The sequence below is a fragment of the Lynx canadensis genome, chromosome E1 (assembly GCF_007474595.2).
Source record: "Lynx canadensis isolate LIC74 chromosome E1, mLynCan4.pri.v2, whole genome shotgun sequence".
Lineage (NCBI taxonomy): Eukaryota > Metazoa > Chordata > Mammalia > Carnivora > Felidae > Lynx > Lynx canadensis.
This window is the reverse complement of record NC_044316.2, coordinates 39781070-39797285: the sequence shown is the minus strand read 5'-3', so window position 1 is coordinate 39797285 and position 16216 is coordinate 39781070. Positions and strand designations below refer to the sequence as shown.

Here is a 16216-nt window from a genome sequence, read left to right as displayed (position 1 = left end):
GCAGAAATCAAGAGTCAGAAACTGACTGAGCCACTCAGGCACCTTTATTACTGGTATTTTCATCACCACAGCCTTACCTGCAACTTATCTGTGCTGTTATATCTTGCTGACTTCCAGAATATTCTACCCCCTTTTCCTTGATTATTTTTCTCTCCACTCTTCCCGGTAATAGTCCCTAGAGTCTCCCCTCACAGGTTAATGCTGCCTCTTCCAGGTTGGCCTCACCCTGGCTCCTCAGGTCCATCCACCTTCTGCTTCCCACAGCCCTGGGTCACATCCTGGCTACCCCCCTCTGGGGACTGTTTTGCCTCCCATATCTTAACCGTAACAACCTCCACTGTTGAATGAGGTGCTGACAGGGCCTATTATCTCCCTTAACAATCAAAATCAAGCCCAGAACCCTGTTTGCAGGGCACATTTAGAACTGTGCACTCCATTGTACATAAATTTTATTAAAAAAAAAACTGTAACAAAGTTGAAGTCTAGTTAATGAAGTATTTAGGTCAAAGTGTATTACTGTACATTTAGTTTGAAATGCATAAAAAAAGATGAATAGATATGAGATCAATAATAATAAAATATAAATTATGGAATCTAGGTGGTGGGCATATGAGTCTTCACATTAAAATTAAACTTTTCTGAGTATTTGAACATTTTTATAATAAAATGTTAGAGAGTATTTTGTTTAGCACTATCAGTGGATTTAAGATGGGAAACAAATCCTAAAAGCACCAATGTGAGAAGAATCTTTACTCAGGTGTATTTTATTTTACTTATTTTTTATTTTAGAGAGAGAGCATGAGTGAGGGAGAGGGGCAGAGGGAGAGAGAATCTTTTCTTTTTTTAATTTTTTTAAAATGTCTTGATTTAATTGACACAGAGAGAGAAAGAGAGCATGAGAGGGGTTGGGGCGGGGGTGGTGGGACCGAGAGAGAGACAGAGAATACAAAGCAGGTTTCAGGCTCTGAGCTGTCAGCACAGAGCCCGACGTGGGGCTTGAACTCACGGACTGCTAGATCATGACCTGAGCCGAAGTCAGACACCCGCCTAACTGACCGAGCCACCCAGGTGCTCCGAGAGAGAGAATCTTTTTTTTTTTTTTTTAATTTTTTTTTTTCCAACGTTTATTTATTTTTGGGACAGAGAGAGACAGAACATGAACGGGGGAAGGTCAGAGAGAGAGGGAGACACAGAATCGGAACCAGGCTCCAGGCTCTGAGCCATCGGCCCAGAGCCCGATGCGGGGCTCGAACTCACGGACCGCGAGATCGTGACCTGGCTGAAGTCGGACGCTTAACCGACTGCGCCACCCAGGCGCCCCGAGAGAATCTTTTTTTTTTTTTTTTTTTTTTTAACGTTTATTTATTTTTGAGACAGAGAGAGACAGAGCATGAACGGGGGAGGGGCAGAGAGAGAGGGAGACACAGAATCGGAAGCAGGCTCCAGGCTCTGAGCCATCAGCCCAGAGCCCGACGCGGGGCCCGAACTCACGGACCGCGAGATCGTGACCTGGCTGAAGTCGGACGCTTAACCGACTGCGCCACCCAGGCGCCCCGCCCCGAGAGAATCTTAACCAGCCTCCATGCTCAGCGCAGAGCCCAACACGGGCCTTGATTCCGTGACCCTGGGATCATGACCTGAGCAGAAATCAAGAATCAGAAGCTCAACCGCCTGAGCCATCCAGGTGCCCTCAGGTGCATTTTAGGGTTAGGGGTTGGCCAGGGGAAGCTGCCTGCTCACGCCTGACACCTGACGGGTGAGGGGATGGAGCTGTGCGCGTGGCCGGTCTTCTCTGGGCTGTGCTGCTGCCTCTCCTGGTCCACAGCCTCTGGCCTACCCTCTCTCCAGAAGCCCAGCTCCTGCTCAATCTGACTTTGCTGTAACTGTCAGTCCGACTGCCTTCCTTCTCACAGCCCACCTTCCCCCTCTGGTCTCACTTTCCTCCCTCCCCAGACTGGCCCCCACGGTTTTTTACTTCATTTATGGGCGATGCACCTGGGTCGCTGCCCCTGTCCTGCTTCAGAACCTGCCAGGCTTGTCCCCATCCTTAAGCCTTGACCCTTCTTCAGCTCCTGTCTCCCCACCCCTGCAAACAGGATAGTTCCTCAAAGTGGCCAGTTGATTCAATTGCAAATTAATATTCTGCAGCTGGGTGGTTGCCTGGCAACCTTGTGAGTCACGTTCCCTTCCCTCCCAAGGCCATCTGACCTCAGCTTCCTTCTCCCTGCGTGACCACAGCTGTCCGAGCCCACCTTCTGCTCTCCTTTCCTTCGTCACTGGAGGGTATGCAGCCCTGTCAAGTTCAGTGCCCCCACGGTGGCCCTTCAGCCCGGACCCTCCTGCCAGCTCAGACGCTTAATGCCTTCACATTTCTTTTTTTCTCCCCCCCCCTTTTTTTTTTAACATTTATTCATTTTTGAGAGACAGAGCATGAGTGGGGAAGGGGCAGAGAGAGAGGGAGACACAGAATCCGAAGCAGGCTCCAGGCTCCGAGCTGTCAGCACAGAGCCCGGCGTGGGGCTTGAACTCATGAACTGCGAGATCATGACCCGAGCCGAAGTTGGACACTCCGCCAATCGAACCACCCAGGCACTCCTCTGCTTTCACTTTTCATTCATTCATTCATTCATTCATTCAGTGCCCACTTCGTGCCAGGTGCTGTGTTGACCCTGGGAACACAATGTTGATCAAGAGGGTCTTTGTTCCTTTTCTCTTGGGGAGAGACAGTGTGATATGAGCTTAAGGTGCCATGGACAGTTTGGGGGGCAAGTAAGTGGGGAAGCCTTCTGTTTCCTCCGGACCTTGAAGCCCTCTTAAATGCAAGCTTTCTCATGTTTATAACATGTTTTCACCTCCCTCTTCCCCTAATGATGGTGATTACAATTTAGGGACCCCTTCTTTGGCCAGGTCTCCATGCTAAGCACTTTACAGGGCATTATGTCTTGGAGTCCTCACCACGACCCCACAAGGAGGGTAATACTATTGCCCCCAGTTTTAGGTGAGGAAACTGAGGCACAGAGAAATTGGCAAAGCAATGAAGCAGTTCGCCATGGGCTTGAGCCTCCCTGAATGTTCTTGCTGAACATGCCAAGGTCGTGACCACTCTTTACTCAGGGCATTTCTTGGGTTTGTGTTTGCAGTGAGTGACTTTGAGAGAGGAGGTAATGTCTCCCTCCGGGACGTAGAGCAGACTTGCTTACTACTTCCTACAAACGCAGTAGGTTTCCAGGCTCAGTGTCCTCGGCTGCCTCACAACTACTGTCCGTGTAGCATCTCTGCTGTGTTACCACCAAGGAACTTGGGGAGCAAGGGTAATTGATGCAAATTATGTGGTCAGCTGGGTTGTGAGTAACACAGTTATTTGTCTCTGACCCAGGAGTCTTGTGTCTTCTGCCTTTGGTGAAAAGCTAATAGGATAGCTTATTAGCTTGTGAGTAGGGTAAAGTCAGATCCCAGACTCAACCCAGTGATTAGCCCAGGACACAGCCCATCAAATGCACAGCTGAGGCTTGAACCTGGACAGTTGGATTCTGTAAGCATTGGGGGGGGAAAAGAAAAGCCTTCCCTTGCTGCTTTCCTGCTTCCTCGACAGTGAACCTTCTCTTCCCTGAACTCTGTGATCTATTGAGCCAATGAGTGGGGTTGGTGGGAGTTGTGGCCTCAGGGCCAAGGAAATGAGGGAGGTTCTGGTGTCTGATTTTACCTGTAATCTTACTTGGTTATTGCGAAAAATTGTTTCAGGGAAGGGAGAAGGGGCAGTGTGCTTCTTTAGGCTTTACCGAGGTTCTCCTGCTTTTATAAACCAGCCAAATCCCAAACTATCCCTGGCAGAGGGTAAGGAGATTTCTAGTCACCAAACCCAAAGTGGTACTTCCATTTGGTAAGGGCAAAACCCCTGCTCGTAATTTGTCCATCCATCCAGCTTTGACATGATACAATTTAAAACACGTATATAGGGGGGCACCTGGGTGGCTCAGTCGGTTGAGCATCCATCTTCAGCTCAGGCTGTGATCTCACAGTTTGTGGGTTCAGTCCCCGTATTGGGCTCACTGCTGTCAGCGTGGAGCCTGCTTGGGATCCTCTGTCCCTATCTCTCTGTGCTCCCTGCACCTCTTGAAAAAAACAACAACCCACATATATAGGATCTATCTATCCATATTTTTTTTTGAGAGAGAGAGAGAGAGAGAAAAGAATGAGTGGGGAAGGGGCAGAGAGAGACTCTTAAGCAGGTTCGACGCCCAGTGTGGAGCCTGACTCGGGGCTTGATCTCATGACCATGAGATCATAACCCGAGCTGAAATCAAGAGTCAGATATTTGACTGAGCCAGCAAGGCACCCCTACAAGATCTATTAATTGAGATATAGTGAACATATCACACCATTCACTCTTTTTTTAAAATGTTTATTTTTGAGAGAGAGAGAAAGAGAGCAGGGGAGGGGCAGAGAGAGCAGGGACACAGAATCGGAAACAGGCTCCAGGCTCCAAGCTGTCAGCACAGAGCTCAATGCGGGGCTCTAACTCACTAACTGTGAGATCATGACCTGAGCTGAAGCCGGACACTCAACTGACTGAGCCACCCAGGTGCCCACCATTCACTCTTTCAAAGTACACCAGCCAGTGGCTTATAGCGTATCCACAACGTTGCACAACCATGACCTTTATCTAGTTCCAGAATATTTTCATCACCCCAAAAGGAAAAACCTCATTTGCATTCACTCCTCATTTCTCTTCTCCCAGGGAAAGACTAGGACATGAAAAAGAGGTTTGTGACAAACTACTCAGAGAGCTGGTAGCTGGGAGATCACCTTAAGAAGAACTTCCTCGTCGACTGTTTAAAATTTAAAGCTGCTCTCTCAAATAGCACGCAAAAAGGAAACCAAAACCACAAAATACTAGCATATTACAGCCATGGGAATTCTAAGAGATGGGAGAAGATGGTCAAAATCAAGCAAAGCTAAATTATAGACTCGTCCAGGTGGTGATAAGTGCTGTGGAGCAAAAGAGCGGAGGAAAAGGGGGTGCCTGGGTGGCTCATTTGGTTAAGCGTCGGACTTCAGCTCAGGTCACGATCTCACGGTTCGTGGGTTCCAGCCCCACATCGGGCTCTGTGCTGACAGCTCAGAGCCTGGAGCTGCTTTGGATTTTGTGTCTCCCTCTCTCTCTGCTCCTCCCCCACTCATGCTCTGTCTCTCTCTCAAAAAATTAATAAATGTTAAAAAAAAAAAAAGCAGAGAAAGAGTGCCTCTCCCTGTCACAGGCTGAATGTGATCCCTTGCCTAAGCATGGCTGAAATAGTTTAGGTGTTTGTGCAGTGGTTGGTTTAGCGCCTGATTCCCCAGCTGGAGTATAGACTCCGTGAGAAAGAAGGCGTGCTTTGCCTTATTGGTTGCTGAACCCACACCCCTTGTGGACACCTGTACCGAGTGAGTACTCCATAAATGTGAATGAATGAGTGAGTGAACGAATGAATGAACACAACAAAGAGTTGGCAGTGGGCTCTGGACTTGAACGAGAAGTTGAAGCTGGAAACAGAGTGTTAGGAGCATGAACCCTGAAGGCCATAATCAGTCATGACCTAGGGTGAGACCAGAAGGGAGAGGCAAGGAAAGCCCAGACTGTCTTAGTCCCTTTGGAACTCCTACATTTGGAGAATGGAGGGATGAAAGGTTCAAGCAGGTGGAGAGGTCACAGGGTGGCTAGTGGGAGACCTCATCTGAGAAGCAAAGAGGGCTGGCATGCAGCACCAAATGTTGCAAGGAAACAATTGTAGGGGACGAGGAGATCCGAAACCCAGTCCGTCCTCCCCTTCTGGAATGTAACTTCCATATGGGCAGGGATCTTTGTTCAGTGCTGTATCCCCAGTGGCTCAAAGGGTGCTGGGCACGTACGGTGTGCTGAATAAATGTTTACTGAATGAATGAATGAATGAATGAACGAATGGTTCATTCTATGAGAAGTTTAAAATTAGCAGGGTTATCTTCTGTGATATCATGATTTGCTCTCCTTCCTTTGCATTTCTGTTTGGCAGAACAGGAGGGAAAGGGTGAACTAAACCAGTGGTTCTCAAAAGGAGTATGTGGTTTTGCCCCCACCAGGGGCATTTGGCAATAATCTGGAGATAATTTTGGTCATCCAGCATGCCTGGGAGTGGAGGTCTGAGATTCTGCTAAACACCCTTTGATACACAGGTCAGTCCCTCTTCCCCAAGAAATAATTCTCGGGGCCCAAATATTAATGGTGCTGAGTTACGTGATGCCCCCAGTTACATGAACCCACTGGGGATTGTCAAAAGCCCAGGCAAGCTCTCCACGAAGCCGTCCACATGAATGTCTTCTGTCCTGCGTCCAGCAGCAAAGCAGCTGAATTCTCGCTCAGTGAGTCTTGACGTTTTTGGACTCAAAATCCTTTTCCCTGTCATATCAATGATCTAGAGGACCAACCTGGAAACTTTCAATCTTTTTCTTTCCAATGCCTGGCATATGCCCAGCATTTTAATTAAAAGGTAATTTGAGGTGGGTCAGTTATGATTGGTTCTCTTTAAAGTTCAATTTAAAATATAACTTGTGGTAATCATAGACACATTTTGACTTTCCCCATAAAAATGTGACAAAACACTGTTTAGATTTAATTAGAAGAAAAAGCATGACTTTAGACCAATTAAAAAGTGATACTGCATCACATTTGGTTCTGAGAACAAATGTATATTAAAATGTAGATTTAGATTTTATTATGTACTTTAAAAAAATCTAATGTTCATTGGGGTCCCCTTACATTTGTTATAGCTTTTGTATTATTTTTCCCAGGGGGTGATAGAAGAGTTTCAGGCTACTCACATACAAGCACATTGCAAATCCCACATGAGAGATGCAGGCTGTCTTTGGCTCCAATGAAGGAAAAGTCCAATTAGATCTAGCCAACACCATATTTTCTTCTTCAGCATTGTTTTTGACATTCTGGAGTCCTCTTAGTCAGATGGATGGGAACTGCAGGTCTGATGGGGTTCCATGGGCGTGAATGGCTAGATAATCATCACTCATGGGCCACCCCCTAGTTCTGGCCTGAGGCTTTGGGGGCTAAGCCCAGGCTTGGTACCACCGAAGAACTCCCCAGCTGATGTGACAGCCAGGTTTCTGCACCTCTTAGCTAGTGCAATGAACTCAGTCCATATTCAGCTCATACCTGTTGCTTTCCATACTTGGACTATTTTTGTGGGTTTTAAATGCACATCTAAAACCATAATGGAGGGGTGCCTGGGTGGCTCAGTCAGTTAAGTGTCTGACTTCGGCTCAGGTCGTGATCTCACGGCTTGTGGGTTTGAGCCCCGCATCGGGCTCTGTGCTGACAGCTCGGAGCCTGGAGCCTGCTTCGGATTCTGTGTCTCCCTCTCTCTCTGCCCCTCCCCCACTTGCGCTTGCTCGCTTGCTCTCTCAAAAATAAAGAATGAAAAAATTAAAAAAAAAATGAAGATGGGTCTGGGAGGTCTGGGATCAGGCTTAAAATCCTAACGAGCTCACGGGGATACTGAGTAGCGAGAGTCTGCAGTTCTGTCTCCAACGTGGACCGTGGGACCTAGCTCGGTCACATCTCTCTGCATTGACTTTGTCCTCATGCTTGTTTCCTGTTGTTCCATAGAAATGGAGAGCCAGTGACGTGACCCACACAAAAGACTGTCGTGTTTCATGCTCCACGTTAACATGTTCAACCTCTGCGTTCCCTGTGCTTCCTGTTTTTAACTAGGTGTCCATTCTGGGTACAAATTGACCATCAAGGACCAAGATTAAAGACAATTTAAACTGTGCAACCACCCAGACCGCCGAGGCCGGGTGACGGCTGGCGACAGCGGCTCGGGAGCGAGTGAGTCACACTGGGGCATCCGAGGCTGTGGAGTCCGGCTGCTGCGTGTGTGCCTTTTGCCCGGCCCTCGCTCGGTTTGGGAGTTGTTTAGAAATGTTTTTAAATAGTTATTAATTTTCAAAGTCGATATTGGAAAAGGCATATTGCTGCTTGCACTGCCGTGCCTGGATAACCTTTGTTAGTCCCTGGGGCTTTGTTAAGCCTGGGGAGGAAACCACAGGCCAGTGATTCTTAGGGGTTTTGGGTAACAGGCTCTTTTAAGAATCTGATAAAAGCAGGGCCGACCGGGTGACTCAGTCGGTTGAGCCTCCATCTTCGGTTCATGAGTTCAAGCCCCATATCGGGCTTGCTGCTGTCAGTGCAAAGCCTGCTTTGGATCCTCTGTGTCCCCCCCCCCCCCCCCTTTGCCCCTTCCTGGCTTGTGCTCGTGCTCTCTCTCTCTTAAAAATAAAAATTATAAGGGCGCCTGGGTGGCGCAGTCGGTTAAGCGTCCGACTTCAGCCAGGTCACGATCTCGCGGTCCGTGAGTTCGAGCCCCGCGTCAGGCTCTGGGCTGATGGCTCGGAGCCTGGAGCCTGTTTCCGATTCTGTGTCTCCCTCTCTCTCTGCCCCTCCCCCGTTCATGCTCTGTCTCTCTCTGTCCCAAAAATAAATAAACGTTGAAAAAAAAATTAAAAAAAAAAATAAAAATTATAAAAAAATCTTGTTAAAAAAAAAAAGAATCTGATAAAAGCTCTGGACAGTCTTGCAAGAAATGCCCACATTTTCACATATGTGAAAATGCCAAAATGTCAGGGGTTGGTTTCTCAGATGCTGGTAACCAAGTTCTGACTCTTGGCCACCCCCTTTTCAAACCATCTTAAATACTCTTTTTTTTTTTTAAGATTAAAAAAAATTTTTTTAACTTTATTTTGAGAGAGAGAGAGAGAGAGAGAGAGAATGAATCCCAAGCAGGCTCCACACTGTCAGTGCAGAGCCCAACGCAGGGTTCAAATTCATGAACCGTGAGATCACACTGAGCTGAAATCCAGAGTTGGACACTTAACTGACTAAGCCACCCACATGCCGCTAAAGATTTTATTTTTAAGAAATCTTTGCATCTAACGTGAGTCTGGATCATAATCCTGAGATCAAGAGTTGTGCGCTCCACCGGCTGAGCCAGACAGGTGCCCCTTATTATTATTATTTTAAAATTTTTTGGGGCGCCTGGGTGGCGCAGTCGGTTAAGCGTCCGACTTCAGCCAGGTCACGATCTCGCGGTCCGTGAGTTCGAGCCCCGCGTCAGGCTCTGGGCTGATGGCTCGGAGCCTGGAGCCTGTTTCCGATTCTGTGTCTCCCTCTCTCTGCCCCTCCCCCGTTCATGCTCTGTCTCTCTCTGTCCCAAAAATAAATAAAAACGTTGAAAAACAAAATAAAAAAAAAAGAAAAAAAATTTTTTTAACGTTTTATTTATTTTTGAGACAGGGAGAGACAGAGCATGAACAGGGGAGGGTCACAGAGAGGGAGACACAGAATCTGAAACAGGCTCCAGGCTCCGAGCTGTCAGCACAGAGCCCGACGGGGGGCTCGAACTCATGGACCGCGAGATCATGACCTGAGCCGAAGTCGGCCGCTCAACCGACCGGGCCACCCAGGCGCCCCGCCAGGTGCCCCTTAAATACAGTACTCCTGATTTCTTTCCCTGAAATTTAGTTCTGGTAATGCTTCTCTCCTGCTCATGTTTCCTCAATAGCTCCCCATTAGCCACATCAGTATTTCCCCCCATTTGAATTGGCTGATGTTAAAAAGACAGGTTCCTGGGCCCCACATCAGAATCTCTGGATCAGAGTCTGTGGCTCTAGAGGCAGGGTCATTTCCTGGAGTTTGTGGGCCAGACATTCTGACCTCAGAGGTTCTGTTGTGCCTCATACCAAGTGAATAAAGTACACCCACAGGCCAAATAGACATTTTCTGTAGTATTTTTGGAAAGATGTTGGTAAACTTTACAAATCTAAGTTTTGTTACAAATAATGTTGTTCCTTTTCTAGAAATGTTTATTACAATTTCATATAGTTATATAGGAATTATATTACAGTTACAGCCAGTGGTATCTTTTGTAGTGTTAAACACTTATGCATTCTGAGTTTTGCAGTTTGGGGGTCAAATTTGGGAAATGATGAATTTCTTTCAGTTCCCAGACATTTTTGTAGGCCCTTGAAAAGCAGGTGGATTGTTCAGCTGACACCCAGCAAAGCTTAGCTATCCTGGGTGGGGCCTCTAATCTGATTTTTTTTTTTTTTAACTCACGACCCTCAGATCAAGACCCGAGCTCAGATCAAGAGTCAGAAACTTAACGAACTGAGCCACTCAGACGCCCCTAGAATTTTTTTTAAAGTTTATTTATTTAAGAGAGAGAGAAAGAGAAAGAGAATACAATTGGGGGAGGGGGCAGAGAGAGAAGGTGACACAGAAGCTGAAGCAGGCTCCAGGCTCCAGGCTCTGAGCTGTCAGCACAGAGCTGGATGCAAAGCTTGAATCCATGCGCCTTGAGATCATGATCTGGGCTGAAGTCAGACGCTTAACCCACTGAGCCACCCAGGCGCCCCGAGAATCTCAATTTTTAACAAGCTTCCCAAGAACAGTACGTTTTATGAATATTTAAACTAGGAGGATTTAAGGGAGTCCAAGAGAAGAAATGGCCAGAGCCTCACACGATTTGCTAATTCTGAAACAGTGTGTATCTCCTGAAAAGTTAGGGAGCTCGCGCTTCGTTTCCAAGCCAGGTGAACAGTAAACTGTGTTTTGACACTCATGCCACAAGGGGGCAGCACCAGGCTGGTAAATAAGGAAGCAGGTCAATTGCAGAGCTAGTTGGTAGAATGTTCAGTTCCCAAATAGACCATGTTTCTTTGTCCTATTTATGGGTGAGCTTTGAATAGGCTTTAAAGTAGTTTTTGTGGATTCCTGTGCAGCTTTAGCTGACCAGTATTCATTTCGTCTTGCTAACACAATTTTAAGGAACATTGGGTTTGTGTCGGCTTGTCCCTGTGGCAGAGGGTGGGCCTTGGTTGGGGCCAGGAGAGTGAGGTGAGAAGGGAGGAAACAGGAGAGGGAAGGGGAGGACAGAGTGAGGAGGCAGAGGGGAGACTGGGGGTGGGGGCGGGGTGGGGGGGGGGGGAGGAACCGAGAGCACAGAGCTGGGAGACGCTTCTCATCGAGATCTGCTCTTCACCGTGACTTCTTGCAGGCTGACATCTGAATGTTTTAGCTTGTGGCTCAGCCCACTCTGACCTCACACCAGCCTTCCAGCCCTCCCTCCCCTCTGCTCCATCTCATCACCTGCTTGCTGGCTCAGCTGTCCCACTTCTCAGAACGTTCTACCATAGGGCCGAGTCCCTCCTGTTAAGCGAACAGGTCAGTGTATACCAGCTCTCAGCACAGGCCTGGCACAGAGACAGTACTGTTATTCCTGCTCTATACAAGGCCTTTGTTCCAGCCAAGCGCTACCTTAGGGCCCTCATATACTCTGGGTGCTCCCACCTCTGGATCCTGACTCCTCTGTTAACACGCTGCTTCAGATGGCACCTCCTTTATGAAGCCTTCCCTGGCCCCCGTGGGTGTGGACTGGGTGGGAAAGATTTGCCAGTCCCCCAAACCTGTGACTCTTTGGCCAAGCCAGGGGTGGCATTGGCTCCTTTCTGCCTCGTGTCAAGGCCGCGTGCTGGTTTTCCACTCCTGTCAGGCCACCGGCTTCCAGAGCACAGGGTGTCTTCCTGATTACTGTTGTGTGCCCCGCCATCCCCACACTCGACACTGCATATACGGATCTTGGTAAAAAGAACTCTTTAAATTGGAAATGTACAGGTCACCTGGTGGGGAGGGCAAGGACGGAGAGCTTGGGTTCTGGAGGAAACCCTACCACTTTTTAGCCTTGCAAATTTCCCCAACCATCCAACGGACACAACTATACTTTTATCTCCGGCCTGAGATACTGAATTAAGAGTGTTCTCAAACCTCCTGTCATGTTCACGGATAACCATTTTGATTACAGATGGTGGATTACTGATGTTGCTGGCTTAACTCTCAATAATCTCATTCTAGAATGCTGAAAGTCCTTAAAAGGCAAGATATCTCAACAGCCTAGCACAGGACCTGCTTATCAACCTACAGCAGGAATTCTTACTGTTTTATCTTATTTCCTGACTGTGGTCTTCTGTGGGTTGGCCTCCTGGGTTGCTGCTAGAAGCTTCTGAATAGCCCTTTGCTTTGTAATGCAATCTTACTGATTTAAAACTATCATTCAAGGGGTGTCTGGGTGGTTCAGTCAGTAGGGTCCGACTTCGGCTCAGATCGTGATCTACCCCTTGGTGAGTTTGACACCCCCCCCACGTCTGCACTGACAGCTCAGAGCCTGGAATCTATTTTGGATTGTCTCTCCCTCTCTGCCCCTCCCCTGCTGGCAGTCGGTTTCTCTGTCAAAAATAAACCTTAAAAAGCAAAAGTATCACTCAAATCTTGTTTGCTGAACACATGAGTTTTGTTAAGACCTTGTTATAACCCTCTACCTCCCAGATTAAAATCCTATTTTCAGGGCAGCTGCCACTGGCTCAGCCTTTCACCAGCCTTCCCCCACACTTCACCTTGTTCTAGGCTGGCCTCTATACAGACTTCTTCACAAGGCTGACCAGTATCTACAAGAGGCTAGCAATAGGAAAAGGGGATTCTTCATGACTACTCAGTAGTTTGAAGCCTGTATTTTACAATCTGCAATTGGTACCAGTTCATGATCCACATACTGACAGAATTTTAATAGAATGAATCACATTCATTGTTCTTCTATAAGGGATGGCCTGACCTTTTTCTTAAACTGCTTTATAGTCCCTTAACTGTTAACCCTGTAAACGTATCCTCTGGAAAAAGCACTTCTGTGTCCCTCCCAAGGGTCTGAGGATCAGATTAAATCCCACACCATGTTTGTCCCTTGTTACAACCTTTAGAAAGGCAAGATCCTGTCACTGAGGGGACTCAAGGGTTTCCGACCAAACTGCTCTATCAGTTCACGAGGTGAGTTCCTCCATGGCCATTGAACCGGGATGGCCCAACGACCACCAGTGAATCCGTCCACCCTGCAGTCCCTCCTTTCAGGACTCTAAGGACACTGCAGCTCTGGCGACATGCAAGGGACAGGCTCACTGAAGGTTTTCTTGGCCAAGAGGTTGAGGTCCCCGTTGGCCTGCAGGCGTAGACTACCCTCCACTGCCCCTTTCTGTGGTTCCTTCCCACGTACAAGACTGACTATACATAAAATACAATCTGCAAATCAGGTGTTTCTGAAAACAAGTTTTATTTAAATAAGGGCTTAAATACATTACATAACATTAAAACTGAAGGAAAAAATAAACCAAAAAACCAGTCTGTTACTTCACATGGCATTGGGCAGCTGCTGCTAGTAAGGTGCAAGCTCTACAGCCAGCTACAGGACTCATACATCGGTTTGAAGTTTGTTCCCTTGTCAGAAGTTTAACTCGGATAGAAGGTTGGCCTCACATTCTGGTGTTCGGACATCAATTAGCTAGGATATGTCTGGTCAAAAAGACTTTGGTGGCAAATCAGACGTCCTATCACACCTTGCTAGAGGGAAGGTGGCCGCTCTAAGCTCCGCCCGCCCGGTCAGGTTGGAGACACCAGGGATCTTTCTTTGACTACCAAGACTCCCTGTGGCAGCACCGCTGCTGTGGCCGGCTTACCCCATCCCGTCCTCTCAGCTCCACCGCGGGCTGCTCAGGTGGTGACATTCTCTTAGGGCAGGGAACTCTGAAGAGGGAGAGCCGAGGAGCTTCTGGCCAGACATAGCCGGCTGTGATCTTGGGGCTCTGGGCTTGACCGAAACATGACGTTACTGCTTGGTTTCAGGCCGGACACTGCCAGGCGCCTACTGCTTGACCTCTGTTTAAATGAGGGACTTCAAGACTAGACAGCATGGCTCTTTTCAGTTTATTGCATGAAGGAGTTACACTAGTCCAAGTTAAAAGCAGACCCCAAATGGTTACATTATACAAGCTGTGAGGTTTTTAAACTTGTGACAAGGGACAGAAGGGAAATTCTACTCATTGCAAAGAAATCCTCACTTAAGCTTCAGTGAGCCAAAAGCACTTAAAACCCATGAACCTTCAGCTGGTCGTCCTTAGCCAGTCCAATCTGCAAAGAAAAAAAGACAAAGTTATAATAGGGGATCAACCCCCCCCCCAACCGATTTCTGATGCCAACAACTCTGTCTTCTTGCTCCTATACTGGGCAAGAGAAGTCCAAGAGCCAAGGCACACACCTCAACCACTAGGAGCACAATGGTTCTTAACTCAGGGTACTCAGGAAAGAACCAATGATATAAAGAGGATTTTAGCACTTAGGAACTGCCAACCAGACATCGTGTGTATTCTAGTATCTGTGTGCCATTTAAACGTGCATCTTTAAAGTGGTCACCAGGCTGGCTCAGTCAAGTAGAGCATGCGACTCTTGATCTGGGGGTTTTAAGTTCTAGCCCACACGCTAGGTGTAGAGATTACTTAACAAACAAAAAAAGTACATCCACATACGAATTAAATAAGGCAGACAAGTCCCTTCTGTTTTTGGGAATACTTATCTACTTCAACTCAACTGTTTTGCTTAGTCTTACAATACCAACTTCTAGGTCCTCAGGAGACTGAGTATAGAGTAGGAAGGATCGGACATGCAGACAGGGTAGAGGCACAAATGGATCATCACCAAGTGATGGAACTCACCTCTACAAGGAACTGGCATATGTTCTTGCGCTGGTCACCCTGTAGCTGAATTACTTCTCCATATTCTGGATGCTCAATTACAGTACCATTGCAGGCAAATTTCTGCAAGCATGAATGAAGCAAAACAAATTAGACGAAGTGCAGCCCGAGTGCACCAACAATTCCTCCTGAGAATACAAGTAAGTGAGCACCCCCTCCTGAGCAAGTTAAATGTGATATTCTTACGATCTCACCGAATACCTACCTTCTTAAACGCCTTCACTAGTTTCTTTTTATCGTAATCATCAGCGATCCCTTGGACAGTAGTAAGGGTCTTCCTGCCGTTTCTCTGTTGAATTCTTATATGGATATAATCCTCAGTGCCAGCAGGAAGCAGATCATCACCCTTACTTGCATCAGCAAAGGGGTCTGGGAAGAAAGATCAAACTCGGTTAGAGCTGTTGGGGCTCAGGTGCCATTGTCACCCTCCCAATGGATCTTTGGCGCGCCCAGAAAACAACTACTGAAATCGCCAGGGCTAAGATCAGGTCAGACAAGTCCTTGTTGGCTGTCCCCGGAACGGGTCAGTCCGGGACGGCTGGCTTCCCCAGCGCCGGGGGAAAGCCCGGGCCTCTTGCCCCAGGCCCGCCCTCGGAAGCCGATCACGTGCCGGGGGAGCCTGGGACGGCAGGCAGTGCCCCACCCGGCTGATGCAACCGGCCGGAACCAAAGCTCCAAGGCGGGGCCAAGCTTCCCGCCCCATTGGCGGGAGCGTTTGTCACTTAGGCCTGGCACCGCCTCTCACTCCCGGGTCCGTGACAACGGCGGTGACGTAACGGACGTGACGCAGGGGTGGCGGGAGGGGGCGGGTGGGGCCCAAGGCGGCCCGGGAGCCATTAGTAAATGCGCCACCCGATAGACACTGGGACTGCCCAAGGGTTGCCTCCCTGCCCGCTCCTTCCGGTCGCACTTAAGGACCGACCCCAGGGCCCCGGCCGGGCCCCGCTTCCTGCGAGCGCGAAGATCTTCCCTCCTCCCAAGTTTACGAAAGCCCGGAGCGCTGGCAGGTTTCCGGGCCCGGAGCACTTCGCCACCCCACCCAGGCCTTTCTCCCCACGGGACTTTTCCGCGGCTTACCGAAAGAGTGGAGGTTCTGGATAGCGGACATACGATACGATTCCTTTTCCTCGGTGGAAACGGCCTGCGGAAGGCGGCGGCGGGAGAAGGCGGGCAGGGGGGACGGAGCGTCGGGAAGCGAGGGGGCTCAAGGGGGAGGCTGCTGAGTCCTCGGCGGCGGCTCAGTGACTGGGGCGGAGGGGCGGCGCCTGTATTCACTTATATAGCCGCCCCTGTGACGCCAGCGCGCTGCCCTCACGTCCTGGCCCCACCCACGACGTCGTGGCCCCAGCCCCCTGGCGCCGCCGTTTCCGATTGGTCCGGGGGCGAGGACGCGAGACGGCGCTTGCGCAGGAGCTCTGCTGCGGGAGGGCGTCCTCTCGATTCCGGGAGTGGTAGAAGGGGAAGGGAAAGGTTGGTCCGTCTAGGCGCCTGCGCAGTGCGGGAGGAAGGTGTCAGGGCTTCGCAGAAAAGTGGCAGAGGTTTCGGGAGAGCCTGAGTCCTCTGT

The 16216-nt window shown here is 48.9% G+C and overlaps 1 protein-coding gene across 1 annotated transcript; it reads right to left on the bottom strand.

Annotated features, from left to right (window-relative positions):
- Nucleotides 1–13159: 13159 nt before the first annotated feature.
- EIF1 (eukaryotic translation initiation factor 1) lies at nt 13160–15912 on the bottom strand. The gene is made up of 4 exons (XM_030295858.1): nt 15730–15912; nt 14858–15021; nt 14614–14715; nt 13160–14032 (listed from the first exon to the last, which is right to left on the bottom strand). Exons 1-4 carry the CDS (start codon nt 15758–15760, stop codon nt 13988–13990), a joined length of 342 nt encoding a protein of 113 aa, XP_030151718.1. The 5' UTR covers nt 15761–15912; the 3' UTR covers nt 13160–13987.
- Nucleotides 15913–16216: the final 304 nt, after the last annotated feature.

Coding starts and splice junctions, on each gene's coding strand:
- EIF1 (XM_030295858.1), bottom strand. CDS start 15,760: ATGTCCGCTATCCAGAACCTCCACTCTTTCG. Junction 15,022..15,729: donor CCAGAACCTCCACTCTTTCG/GTAAGCCGCGGA, acceptor CTTTCTTCCCAG/ACCCCTTTGCTGATGCAAGT. Junction 14,716..14,857: donor TAGTGAAGGCGTTTAAGAAG/GTAGGTATTCGG, acceptor TCATGCTTGCAG/AAATTTGCCTGCAATGGTAC.